The sequence below is a fragment of the Oreochromis aureus genome, unplaced genomic scaffold (assembly GCF_013358895.1).
Source record: "Oreochromis aureus strain Israel breed Guangdong unplaced genomic scaffold, ZZ_aureus HiC_scaffold_59, whole genome shotgun sequence".
Classification (NCBI taxonomy): Eukaryota; Metazoa; Chordata; class Actinopteri; order Cichliformes; family Cichlidae; genus Oreochromis; species Oreochromis aureus.
In genome coordinates this window covers 1-14,951 of record NW_024108957.1, presented here as the reverse complement: position 1 = coordinate 14,951, position 14,951 = coordinate 1, and the positions used below count along the sequence as shown (strand labels likewise).

The window sequence follows — 14,951 nt, the reverse complement described above, 5'->3', positions numbered from 1 at the left end:
AACCTGCAGCTTCACACCTTCCCAAGCTGGAGACATTTTCCTTGGCTGAACAATGACACAGCCTTAATATGCCTTATGCATCTCTTTTTATTTGATATATTTTGTGTGAATTATCTGGTTTCACGCATTCTATTCATTCAGCTTGGTTGTCTTCCCAATTTTGTTTCATTGCTTTAATTTAAGTTAACCTTAATTTAACCTTTTGTTTATTCCACTTCATTCCTCTTTCCATGCTTTAAAATATTACAACTCTTGTGTATGCTTTGATTTCTTTTAGCTTCCTTTTCAGTATTTATTTCTGCTTGAGGGTTTCTTATAATTTAGTTAATGCATTTTCCCTCCCACGTGGGACATTTAGTTTTCTTTGGATTTCTCCATCTATATGCACTAATTTGTCCGGGCGCCTGGACATTTTTCTAGCCACTGCTCGTCAGCAGTGAGTTTTGTTGCTTTATTTCCCATTTTCTTATTTGTTTTATATGTTTATTTCTACTTATTTTATTTATTTCTTTATGTATTTAGCGCTTAGTAATACACACACACACCTGCGGGCGCTTTCACTGGCACGAGAACAGAGAGAGGTGGCTGACACGCCTTCTACTTTTGAGCTATTCTCAAAAGCGGTGTCGGCTTTATGTGATAAAACACGACCTTCCTCTCAGTTCACCAGTACTTCAGCGACCAACAGTAAACAAATCAGTGGAATAGTTCAGCCTCCTTATTGTGCTGTAAAATCAACTTATTCCACCACAAAAATAGACAATAAAAGACAGACAGTTTTAACGCTGCTCACGCTACCAGCTTCCTTAAAAAAGCGTGAGTGCTTCCAGCCTTTCTTAGGCGAGCTTATAGGCCTATTTTTACCCTTTCGGGAGCTACCAATCATTCTTAGACGAGCTCAATATTTATTTTACTGCTTCCAACCCTCTGCGGGCGAGCCTTCTGCTTCCAGCCCTTCTTGGGCGAGCTATTTCTTTTAAGTTTCGTTTTCGTTTTTGCGCAAACCTTTATTATCTCAAAGTAGTCTGTCTTACCTTGGCGCTGGTTTCTTCAGATGCACCTGATCAGCCCCCACGGTGCGGACCGCTTGTAAAACGTTGACCAAGACCCAATTCACGCTCTTGGGTTTTATCACACACCTAGTGCGTGAGCTGCCGGCAGACTTCAACATGGGCTTCTCGCACCGATGGGACCTGGTGAGGCGCCTTCTGTGAGAGCTGCTTTAAATAGGCTGTCTCATCCGGCTCGAAGGACCAAGAAATGTCGGGGGAAATCTCCCAAATAGAAGGCTGCCAAAGTAAAACAGAGACACAGTGAGACAATATAATCAATCACATGTACATGGGTGAACGTCTCGAGAGAGAGTCACACCAGTACACTTCTTTATTGCAGGTTATATAGGCATGTAGGTTACTCAACAGGGCGGAGGCAGTCTCCGCCTGTTCTCAGAATATAGATTGCAAATGCATATCTTGCTAAAGAATATAGATTGCTTAACAGACAAATGCATATCTTGCTAAAACGTTCTGTTCATACTTATACTAAACATCTGCTTAAGTGGAACTTTCCGTTCCTCTTTACACAGGAACTTGTCTTCACAGGCATATGAGGCAAGGCTTCATGTTTATCAGGGTGAATCGTCATTCAGAGTTTACACAATCACAACCAAAGCATATTTGAATAATAAACAAAATCTTTTCACACCGCCCTACATGTTATTATTATAAGTAATGCAAAATTACTTAAATCTGTTTAATGGCATGTTTAAAGGTGACATTCAGCAACAGAAAGCTTGTATTTGTACACACCTTGGCTGTAGCTACAAATGCATTCAGAGCTACAGACCTATGTTTTGAGTACATTACAGAAGATAAAGTTAAGACATTCATAGGCAGCAGGACTGACATGAGATGATGATGTGAGCCAAATGACTTGCCTTTAGTTCCCATTTAAATTCAAACTTTAGAGTAAGCGCTCTTAAAGAATGTAACTAATGGTGCCGGTTCTTTGTGCTGCAGAACAAAATAATGAGCAATATAAGAATCGCAATACAAAGTTAAGAGTTTCAATTGTAATGAGGTTTCTCACATGACGTAATGCACACATTGCACTGCACCAAAATCTCTTAGTGATTCCTTTAGGTGCTAGCAGATTGTCACTGTTGCCTGTAGTTTTTCCATACTTGTCTGCAAATGCAACTTGAAAAAATGAAACGTAAACTGGAAACGGAGAATGGTAAAAATTGTGTCTCAAAGCTGCAGCAACCACTCTCAGCTGGTTGGGTAATACTCACATTCTCCTCATGGCTGGTGGTTATCAGAGAGTCACGGAGGCCTGTGTGAATGGGGCCTTATCCACTTGATTTTATACAGTCACCATGATTGTCACACAAGCAAAACAGCAGACAAGTTAAGGTCACGTGATTAGAGGTCACATGTATATAATATAGACCTCTGCCTCCACAGACGTTGGCCTGAGTCCCCCTGAGCAATTTAACAACTGGATTGATGAATCGCTTCAGTTAATAGTAATGTCCCAGGTGGCATTAATGGGCATTTAACAAAGGTTTATTATGACCTGACCTACTTACAGCAAGCACTGAAAATAAAAATGATAATGTCTCTGAGATAGATCTTTTCCTTTCTGCTCTCTCATTTGCCAGCTGTTTAGGCACATGCTGCATCGAGAATTCATGGATGAGGAGACAAGGCCACTATCCAGGAAGTTTACAGAATGGGTCTACGGACCTGTTCATTCTTCACTTTATGACATGACCTCCATTGACACCAATGAAGAAGACTCTGTGTTAGAGATAATAATTTTTGGGAGTGAGATTCCGGTGAGAAATTCCAATTTTGACCTCATTTTAATTTATTTTATGATATTTCTATGCTTTATTCCCTCCAATGTTTTAGATAAAGTAGGAAATTGACTGCTGTGGGGTATGTTTGTAGAGGCAGTAGTGCCTTTTAAACAATGATTGAAACAGTGTTGAATGTGCTCAGATGAAACTAGAGATACTCTATGCATAGGCAGTGTAGAGTGAAATTAACAGTAGTAAAATCCTCTTGCCTCACTGTGCTTAGATAGTATTGCATGGGATAAATTTAGCAAATATTAAATATATGATGCAAAATTTTAAAAATCATACTAGTTATATTTTAATAAAGGAGTAATCATGTCTGGAACAGCACAATTGGGAGCTCAATCTGCTGAAGTATAAACTATGATGGCAACAAATTAAACAGAAGGAATTAAGTATTTTAACCTCCTATGACCTTGCATCCACATATGTGGACATCACATTTTGGGTTCTCTAGACCAAAATACTACCGTATTTTCCGCACTATAAGGCGCACTTAAACTCCTTTAATTTTCTCAAAAATTGACAACGCGCCTTATGTATGAATTCTGATTGTGCTTATTGACCTCCAACCGATTTTATGTGGTACATGGCACTTAAAAATCTGTCAAAAAATGTTTGTACGACTAAACATTGATGGATTATCGAAGCATTACGGCTACCGTAGTCAGAAGCCTCCCGAAGTAATCTGGGTCCAAAACTCCGTCCACTTCAGGTCCCAAAGTCAAGTGAACACTGCGGCATCACTGAGAGTTAAAAACTGTCTAAATTCTTTCATCTTTAATAGAATGATCAGTGTTGCTGCTTTACCAGGTGTAACAATTAAGTTTAATATTCAGAATTTATTACATTTAACTGAGTTAGAAGTTAGCAGGAAGTTAGCTTGCTAGTTTCCACCTAAACATGATATACCATGTTCTGACAGAGATTTCTGAAATAGTTAAAACGTACAGCTCTGCTATCACTTCCAACATAAATGAAGACAGAAAACTAAACAGCGGTGACTTTTGTAGGGTTACTGCAGTTGGGCTAGCTGGTATATAATGATGTGCTACGTTATTGCTAGCCACATAGCTATGTTAGCATAACATAAACACATTGAAGCTGGAGGATGAACGCTAACTTTTTTCCACTCGATAAAAGTTAACGAGAGGGTTCCTGATGGTTAGGGACAAATGCAATCGCATGGCAGGATGCTGTAAACGGACCAAACTTCAGTCACGAGAACAACTGAAATAATCCATCCACAATACGAGGTTAGTCATTAATATACTGCAACAACATGGAAATAGAGCAGCTGCGACAGAATTCAACATTAATGAATCAATGGTACAGAAATGGAGGAAGCAAGAGGAATGAGTTGAGTAAAGTTTGACTTATCTGACTGTTTTGTTTCGCTTAATGCGCCTTATAATCCGGTGCGCCTTATAGTCCGAAAAATACAATAAATTTTGCTCTACAAGGGCCTGATATCCACTTACAAGGACATTATACTGTCCCTGTTCTATTGAAATTTAAAACGAATGTCCTCTTATGTGGATCTCATTTTTCTCAGAAACAAAAATCAGGAAAAAAACAATCAGGTAATTCTTCGTTTTTACATTCATCAGGTCCCAATCAGCCCAAATAGCAAAGAGAAATTAAAAATGCATGCCATGAAAGAGTTTGGGTCTTAGGAGGGTTAATATAAAACCTATCTTGTAAATTTCAGAATCATCCTGAGATGCTTCAGATTGAACCACTTCGCAGTCTTCTTCAGGATAAGTGGGAAAGGTTCGCTTTGAAATTATTCTTGATGAATTTCTTGCTTTATGTGGTGTACCTGACCATCTTCACTGCTGTGGCCTTGTACAGAAAGGATGGAAAGGTAAAAAGGGTTAAACATCCTCTAACTTAAATGACAAATGTTTATGTTTTAAGACATTCACCTTTGACGAAGCAAAGACTCTTAAACCCTCAGCCGCCATTTCCCATTGAAAATTTTCCACTTGACCATCTCCGTTGTGTTGGTGAGATCCTCAGTGTCTTTGGAGCACTAATCTTTCTCTATAAGACGGTAAGAAAGTGGAACCTGGTCACATCATTCACACAGACAGAGTTAAACTTACTAATGTAATAACCTTCAAATCCCTAGATAAATCATTTCTGTAGGAACCCTCCGAACTTCAGGGTCCTATCTATTGATGGATTCAATGATATTGTGTTGTAAGTATCACCATTAAATATTTTTTTATACCCTGACCTTACTATTACTGCTGTCTTAGAAATCTCTCTTTGCAGTTTCCTGCAGGCAGCACTCCTTCTGATCTGTGTGATTATGTATGGCTGTGGGCAGGAGGAATACGTTGGACTTCTTGTGCTCCCCTTGGCTCTCGCCTGGGTGAACCTTCTTTACTACCTAAGAGGTTCCAAGCAATTAGGGATGCATGGTGTCATGATGCAAAGAGTAAGAGTTTTGTTACCAAAACTATCAAAATAGGCTGCCTGGGCAGACATGAGTGGCTCAGTTTAAAATATGTATCTCTCTTTAGATGATCTTACGTGACCTGTTGCACTTTTTATCCGTTTACTGTGTCTTGCTTTTTGGATTTTCTGCTGGTAAGATTTTAATAGACTCCAAATCTAAGAACTTAAGAATGTGCAAAATAGATGCTTACCGAGATTTGAAGTTTTCACTTGGATTTTCTCTTTTTTTTATAGCTTTTGTTGCTCTTATACGTGACCCGCCTGAAGTAGTGTCAGCTGCCCAAAACCTGACAGCTGATATACAGCTACAAGGAGGGAGGTTGACTACTTCTGTAAACAAGCTAAGTTATAGTGACGTTCGTTTTACTATACTGGAACTGTTCAAGTTCACTATTGGAATGGGAGATCTGCAGTTCACGGACGACGTTCAGTACAAAGAAGTTTACTACATCCTGCTCATCTCTTACATAGTTCTCACATACATCCTGCTGCTGAACATGCTGATAGCCCTGATGAGCAACACAGTTGAAAGACTCTCAAACCAAAGCGAAAACATCTGGAACCTGCAGGTGGGATGCTGTTAAAGTCTGCAACCATGACCTCAAAAATTCCAGGCAATTCTTCATTGTATCCATTAAGATACTGGATATTATATTTAATTTTGCACTTACCCATACTACTGGTACTTTATTATGACTCATATAAATAATAAGTGTTTTTAGACTGTTTCAAAAACATGAAACAAACACAAAAGAAACAAAAACGACTTGTTTCATATCTTTAGCGGGCCTTTACAATTTTGGACATGGAGAGGTCTCTGCCAAAACCCCTGAGGCATAAGCTGCTTTCCAGATCATCTAGGATGGAGTCTTCCAGAAACAGCATGGACACTCGGAAATTTTTCAGGTAAAAAAAAAAAATCACCAAACACGTGTAGTAATGAACAGGTAGAGAAAATAATTTTGGAAACATGCTACATGTCTGTAATTGCTGCCAAAAGTGTTTGTACTTTCACACCTCACTTAACCAAAGCTCCCTTTTAATGGTTGACAGTCTTAGGTAAAATAATATAGTCTTGCAGATTTACAAAAATCTTTTTTTGCAGAATTGTCTGCAAATCCCTGCAATCCCTGCATGTGAACCCACATGAACCCATGTGCCTGTTCATCTTAGCCGATATGATGCCTGACAGGCGCTTCCACGTGGTGCTGAGGCAGGTTATTGGTCGGTAGTTGGATGGGACCGGTCCCTTCTTGGGGTCCTTGGGGATCAGGACCGTCCGACCTTCGGTTAGGTCTCTCGTCAACTAGCAGCTGGTTCATTTGTGCTGCCAGACGCTCGTGGAGTGCAGTCAGCTTCTTCAGCCAGTAGGCGTGAACCATGTCAGGGCCTGGTGCTGTCCAACTCTTCATACTAGAGGCCCTTTCTTGGATGTCTGCCACCGTGATGGTTACATCGGGATGTCATTCCCGATGTCATTGCTGACAGTGTAGTCGGATGATAACAAAGAGAGGGAAGGTAGTCAGAACTGAGGGGATCGAGCTACCAGAAGGCAACACTGCAGACATAGAGGACAGTTACAAGTACCTGGGTATTCCATGAAGAGGCCGCTAGGAAAGCTGCAACCACCAAGTACCTGCAGAGGGTCAGGCAAGTCCTGAGGAGTCAGCTGAACGGTAAGAACAAGATCCGGGCTATCAACACCTACGCCCTGCCCGTGATCAGGTACCCTGCTGGTATAATAAGTTGGCCAAAGGAGGAGATAGAAGCCACTGACATAAAGACAAGAAAGCTCTTTACCATGCATGGAGGGTTTCACCCCGAGGCTGTACGCTAAGCGGAAGGAAGGGGGCCGGGGACTGGTGAGTGTCAGCACCACAGTCCAGGATGAGACAACGAACATCCAAGAATACATTGGGAAGATGGCCCCAACTGACCGAGTGCTCAGTGAATACCTCAGGCAGCAGAAACCCAAGAAAGAGGAGGGAGACGAGGAACCATCATGGAAGGACAGGCCCCTGCACGGTATGTACCACCGGCAGATAGAGGAGGTGGCTGATATCCAGAAATCCTACCAGTGGCTGGACAAAGCTGGACTGAAAGACAGCACAGAGGCACTAATCATGGCAGCACAAGAACAAGCTCTGAGTACAAGATCCATAGAGGCTGGGGTCTATCACACCAGGCAAGACCCCAGGTGCAGGCTGTGTAAAGATGCCCCAGAGACAATCCAGCACATAACAGCAGGGTGCAAGATGCTAGCAGGCAGGGCATACATGGAACGACATAACCAAGTGGCCGGCATACTATACAGAAACATCTGTGCCGAATATGGCCTGGAAGTTCCGAGGTCAAAATGGGAGACGCCCCCAAGGTTGGTGGAGAATGACCGAGCCAAGATCCTGTGGGACTTCCAGATACAGACGGACAAAATGGTGGTGGCTAACCAACCGGACATAGTGGTGGTAGACAAACAGAAGAAGACGGCCGTAGTGATCGATGTAGCGGTTCCGAATGACAGCAACATCAGAAAGAAGGAACACGAGAAGCTGGAGAAATACCAAGGGCTCAGAGAAGAGCTCGAGAGGATGTGGAGGGTGAAGGTAACGGTTGTCCCTGTGGTAATCGGAGCACTAGGTGCGGTGACTCCCAAGCTAGGCGAGTGGCTCCAGCAGATCCCAGGAACAACATCGGAGATCTCTGTCCAGAAGAGCGCAGTCCTGGGAACAGCTAAGATACTGTGCAGGACCCTCAAGCTCCCAGGCCTCTGGTAGAGGACCCGAGCTTGAAGGATAAACTGCCCGCAGGGGCGTGCTGGGTGTTTTTATATATATTTATATGTATATATACAAAAATAACTGCCAAGCAATAAAAGGGCGAGTACTACAACACCATCTCCAAGCAGCTTGATTTTCCTATAACTGTGACTTCTGATGGCACTAATAAGTTGAAGACCTATTCTAGAAAACACTGAGAAGAAAAAGAAAAACTGACACACATAGTGGTGTGTGGTTAAACTATATGGAAAAGTCTGAGGGTTTCAAGAAAGAAGAAGACCCGGATTTTGAAGACAACATTAAAAAAAAGTCTGTTTAGCCTTTCCTAAATTGCTTGCTGGCAAATAATGCTTTGGGAGAATGTAGGAAGTTGGAGAGACAGCCTTTTTGGAAAATCCCATCAGCTCTGCACTTTCGGAAAAAGAAACAAAGAACAACATCCTCAGCTTTACAGATTTCTGATAGCATTTGAACATTTCAGACCCTGTTAACTTTCCATAAAAGTATGACAATAATCTTACTAGGCTGAACCCAGTAACATTTAGGTATCACTGTCACCACAACACAAGACTGAAATGGATGCAGTCAGGGGTTAAAGTGGGATCCAGCGGAAGGGCACCCTCATACAGCATGGAGAAAAGTACCACCTGGAAATGAGTCGCGAAATGATTTGGTTTTGTGAGGCGAATTCAAATTTCATTTGTGTCAAGAATATGATTAGCTGACCTGTGATGCTACTCTTTGTGTAAAAATACTATATCAATTTATAAAGCTGATAGAAAACATAGAATTCAGTCCTTACCCTTAAATTCTTCCTCTTCTGTCCTTTCTTTCTTACCTCTTTCCCCATCTTTAAGTGTCGCACTTAAACGTTTTCCTGTCCTTGAAATAATACTTCAACACTACATTTAGCCAGCTGACACATTTAGTCACAAAATGGGTAGAAACTCTTTTAGTGTTTGGTGATTAAAAACAAACAAACAAAAATCATAATTTCTCTTCCCCTGGCACACAAACTGATCATAGCATGCATGCACAGGACAAATTATTATTTTATTTTTTTTTTTATAATTTTTTATTTTTCCATTGACATTCAGAAACAGACATTCACAGCATTTACATCACATGAGAATACTTCTTGCATCTGTTGTCTGCCCTTATTGCCAAAATAGTATTTTAGTTTATATCCAGGTTATAAGAAGAGAGAAAAACTTACAGCCATAGCAACAGTTGAAACAAACAGGCAAAAAAGAAAAGAAAACAAAAGAACAAAAAACAAACAAACAAAAAAAAAAAACAACTATGTGCTGATAGGGAGTGGTCTTACTCTTGCATACTCTCATACATCATAACTACTAGTTTGTGAAAATAAAATCTGGCCTATGAGGCGTGACATATTTGACCCAGTTTTCCCAATATGATGTAAATTTATCCAATTTGTGATTAACAAAGGCTGTTATCTTTTCCATTTTATAGATGTCCATTGTGATGTCCATCCATATATTTATAGTTGGGCTCTCCGGTGATAACCATTCTCTGGTAATACCCTTTTTACAGGCCATCAGCAAAATATTTACTAAATGTTTATCACTTTTCGGCCATTCCTGAGGTACATGTCCAAAAAACATAGTCTTACTCTCAAAGGGTATTTCACATTTGAAGATATACTGTAGAGCGTTGTGTATTTCTCTCCAATAGTCCCTCAAAACAGAGCAATCCCAAAAAATATGGTAGTGGTTTGCACTTTGGTTTCCACAGTTTCTCCAGCAGACAGGGAGTTATTATCATAGTGACACTTCTGGGAGGGTGTTATAGTACCTAATTAGGCTCTTCCAGCCGAATTCCCTCCATTTTTGGGAGCTTGTACACATCCATTGATACCTCCATATTGCCGTCCATTCTTCCTCAGATATACTTATCCCTCCTTCCTTCTCCCATTTTATTTTAATATATGAAGTTGAATGTGATGTCAAGTCCAAAAGACCCTTATACAGACATGAAACAATTCTATCAATAGTTTCTGAATTATAGCTTTTATAAACAAATCGATCAAACGTGGTGCCTGTCTTTGTTGCATTTTTCATCTTCATTATCAACATAATGTCATAGCTGCAAATATCGGTAGAAATCTTGTTTTTCTAATAAATATGTCCTTTTAAGCGTTTCAAAACTGAGCAATTTTCCATCTTTCATTATACTACATAGGTCTGTTATACCCTTAGCTATCCAATCCTTGAATCTAGAGTCCAATTTATTAGGTATAAACTCTGAGTCATAAGCACACCATTTAAGAGCTATAATGTTGGCCTCTAGTTTATGTTCCTTTATAACAGTTTTCCATGTTTTAAGGGTCCGTTTCACCCATGGGTTATCCATGTTATTTATGTAAGTTTGTAAATTATTATCAGCTAGAATTGCCTGGATGGGAATGGGCAACATTTTTTCCTCAAGGTTTTTCCATTGGGCAGTGTATGACGGGTTACACCAGCATATCACTGCTCTCATCTGCACTGCAAAATAGTAATATCTGAAATAAGGCAAGCCCCATCCTCCCTTTTGCTTAGCCAGCTGTAAAGTTTTGAGGCGAACCCTTGGTCTTTTACCTTGCCATATATACCTAGATAACATTTTGTCCCACTCATTAAACTGATTTTGGTTAATCTCTATTGGTAGGGTTTGAAATAAATATAAGAATCTTGGCATTATATTCATTTTAATAGAGTCAATTCTTGAGCTAAGGTTAAAGAAAGGAATTAAATTCCATCTTGCTATGTCGTCCTTTATTTTTTTATATATCGGTAAATAATTCTGTTCAAATAATTTTGTAAGATCTTTTGATAGGTTGATGCCTAGGTATTTAAACGACTCTGTTTGCCATGCCAAGGGTAACTACTTCTCATTTCGTCTGATGGGCTATAATTATATGAGAGTAGCTGGGTTTTACCTATATTGATTTTGTACCCAGATAATTGGCCATATTGTTCAAATGAGTGCATCAATTTAGGTAAAGAGTACGTTGGGTGTCCAAGATAGACCAGAATATCATCCGCAGTAACAGGCCAATTTATATTCCGTCCCTTTAATAATGATTCCCTTGATGTCTTCGTTTTGTCTAATGAATTGAGCTAGTGGTTCCAAATATAATGCGAAAAGTAGTGGTGACCATGCACAACCCTGTCTGGTGCCTCTTTCTAGGGCTGTTAGATAAATATCCATTGATTTTAATCCTAGCGGTAGGGTTGTCATATAGTGCCTGTATAGTTTTTATAGTTGTATCATGGAAGCCAAATTTATATAACACCCTGTAGAGAAAATTCAATTAACGGAATCAAAGGCTTTTTCAGCGTCCACGCTTATCACAATTGCTTTAATTTTGTTTTTTTGTATATGGTCCATAATATGTAGTGTCTTTCGTATATTGTCTTGTGTTTGGCGTTGATGTATGAAACCTGTCTGGTCGTTATGTATCAATGTTGGTAGAAACTCTTCTAATCGTTTGGCCATAATAGACGTATAGAGTTTATAGTCCACGTTAAGAACAGAAATTGGCCTATAAGATCCACATTCCATTTTATCCTTGCCTTCTTTTGGTATGGCTGAAATTATTGCCTCCTTCCAACTGGGTGGCGTTTGTGCCTTTTTCAAAGCCCAGTTCAATGTGGGAAGTAGAACAGGTATTAATTCTTTTTAAATTCTTTTATACCACTCTGCGGTGTAACCATCAGATCCTGGTGACTTGCTTAATTTAAGCCTACTCATTGCAGCTTTTAATTCTTCTTCAGTTATGTCCGCTGTCATTGTTTGATTTTGTTCTTCATCAAGAGTGGGTAGATCTAGAGAATTCAGGAAGCTGTCAATCTGAGTTACCGTCCCACCGGGGACTTCAGAATATAGGGTTGTATAGAATATTTCAAAAGCTTCCTGAATTTCATTTAATTTATTTTTTATCACTTTTGTTCTTGGGTCCCTAATTTTATGAATTGTATTTTCCGCTATCTTTTTTTTTCAGTTTCCACGCCAGTATTTTCATAGATTTAGAGCCGCTTTCATAGTGTCTCTGTTTCAGAAACATTAGATTTTTCTTAATTTCTTGTGTGGCTAGATTATTAATTTCATTCCTAATATTTTTAATTTCTCTTAATGTATCCTGTGTAGAATCTATTTTATGTTTTCTTTCTAGTTCCTTTAGTTTGTTTTTTAGGTCCTCTAATTTCCTATTCCTATTTTTTTTCTTGAATGAGGATATTGCTATAATTTTCCCTCTTAGTACGGCCTTCAAAGTATCCCATAATATGGGAGGTGAGACCTCTCCAGTATCATTGAGCTCTAAGAAGAAACTGATTTCTGATTTAATTTGTGCCTTAAAGGATAGGTCATTTAACAGGCATGAGTTCAGTTTCCATGTATTATTTTTAAACTGTAGGTCAAAATCAATAGATAGATATATTGGTGCATGGTCACTTAAATCTATTGTCCCAATTCCACAAGTATGTATTTTATGCTTATCTTTGGCAAATGTTATAAAATAATCTATCCTTGTATAGAGAGAATGAGAGGCAGAATAGTAAGTGTAATCCCTTTTGTTAGGGAAAAGGTCTCGCCATATGTCAATTAATCCTACCTCCTCCAGAAGTGTATTTACCTTCTTATATAGGGATTTCATATCATGAGTTTTCCTACTAGACGAGTCTAACTTTGGCTGTAAATGTATATTTAAATCCCCTCCACAGATCAAAAGGCCTTCTGTTTCTGTTACCATAATATTAATGATTTTTTGGAAAAAACTAATATCACTCCCTGGGGGCATAAACGTTGAAAAGGGTGATTGGATTCCATCTATCTTTCCTTTTACTAAAATAAATCTGCCTTCTTTATCACCCATTTCGGATACTTTTCAAAATTTAATTTGCTTGAAATAAGGATTGCAACTCCTCTCCTATGTCCTGATTTGTATGAAGAAAAGAACAAGTTAGTGAAGCCCATTCTCTTTAACTTTACATGCTCCTTATCTGACAAGTGGGTCTCCTGTAAGCAGGCTATATGGGCTTGTTCTGCCCTTACTTTAGATAGGATTTTGCTACGTTTAATTGGGTTTAACAGCCCATTAACATTAAAAGAAATAAATTTTACTTTGTCACTAGCCATGCATATTAACTGTGTGTCCACAAAATAAACAAAATAAAACTTAGTAGATCTACTCCTGAACAAACAAAACATCGAACATAGGCAACAGATAAAGAAATAAAACTGTGATTCCAAGGCTGGGGTCTCTAACAAATGACCCTGGGCTGAGCTAGAGGTAACATCTAGCTGTGAGGGAAAGCCTCTCCCATCTGTGAGCTGAGGGCCCCCACCATGGCACTTGAAGAAAAGGGGAGAAAAGTCTCTGTTCATTAAGCAGAAAGTGTGTCCTTATATGTCCCTCGCTTTATATATATATATATATATATATATATATATATATATATATACATACATACATACATACACATACATACATACACATATATATCTCTATATCTCTATATATATCTCTCTCTATATATATATATATATATATATATATATATATATATATCTCTATATATATATATATATATCTCTCTCTCTCTCTCTCTATATATATATATATATATATATATATATATATATATATATATATATATACATACATATATATATATATATATATATATATATATATATATATATATATATAGATAGAGATATATATATATATATGTTCTCACCCAAGTGGGGTAGCGGTATGTGCAAATATTTTGAAGTGAGCGTAACACCGCATATTTTGAGTTCGGTTTAATTTTACCTCACTTTAGAAGTCAGTCAGTGCTTATAACTCCTCTGAAGAGGTGCGACCCTATCTTCTGAAGGCACGCAGTCTCTCCCTGATGTTTTCTCTCGCTCCTCATCTGTCCCTCGCCGGTTCGGCCCTCCCGCTGTTTCCCAGGCGGTGCGGGACAGCTGCTCAGCCAGACTCTCCTTCGGTATAATGACGCTGACTGGTAGTCCTCTGTCCTTCATGTCTGTGGTCGCCTCCTCCGCTGTCTGATACAGACGTGTTCCATCCTCATAAAACACTCGTGGTTTAGCCGGGAACGGGTGTGGAAGCGGATATTTTTCTGCTTTAACACCCGCTTCGCCTCCGCATATTCCTTCCTCTTCTGCAGTACTGCTGGAGGGTAATCCTGGTCAAAATATATTAGCCTCCCGTTCAGAAAAACCTTCTTCTTTTCCCAAGCTCTGCGTAGTATCTCTTCTTTAACCTTATAGCGGAGGAATTTGACTATTTATTGACCGCGGTTTATCTTGCCTGTCTCCGGCGGGTCTTGGTGCCAGCGCCGGTGCGCCCTCTCAATGTCGAGCTCGCGGTAGGGTTTATCTCCAGCGTGTCCCGCAGTAGTTTTTCCACAAAGTCCATCATAGACGACCCCTCGGCTCCTTCAGGAACATTATATATCCTTAAATTCTCCCGTCGGGATCTTCCTTCATGGTCGAGTAGCTTGTTTTTCTTGTTGGTGCATGACTTTTATCACCTTATTCAGCACCTGCTCCAGATTTTGAACGCGGTCTTCCACTTTTCTATTCGTACCTCTGCCTCCGCTATTTTTTGGTTAACGCTGATAATCTCTGATTTAATATCGTTCAGTTGTTCTTTTTGTGTCTTTTCGAAATCCCGAATCTCCTCCAAAACTTTTGCCAGACTTGCGGGCACATGAAGGAGCTGGGTTAGCATTAGCTTCGCCATGTTGTCCCTTCGTAGGGGAGCTGTTCTCCGAGTTTTCTGCATTTGAAGTTTCTGCGGCGGTGGTTTCTTTGTTTGCACG

The 14,951-nt window shown here is 39.5% G+C and overlaps 1 protein-coding gene across 1 annotated transcript; it reads left to right on the top strand.

Annotated features, from left to right (window-relative positions):
- Positions 1 to 1,169: 1,169 nt before the first annotated feature.
- Positions 1,170 to 6,553, top strand: LOC116311898 (transient receptor potential cation channel subfamily V member 1-like; the record flags this gene model as incomplete). The annotated part of the gene is made up of 8 exons (XM_039607836.1): positions 1,170 to 1,196; positions 2,663 to 2,839; positions 4,575 to 4,730; positions 5,199 to 5,309; positions 5,395 to 5,461; positions 5,564 to 5,898; positions 6,114 to 6,235; positions 6,435 to 6,553. Coding segments are annotated over exons 1-8 (1,114 nt in total), but the record flags the coding sequence as incomplete, so codon positions are not given.
- Positions 6,554 to 14,951: the final 8,398 nt, after the last annotated feature.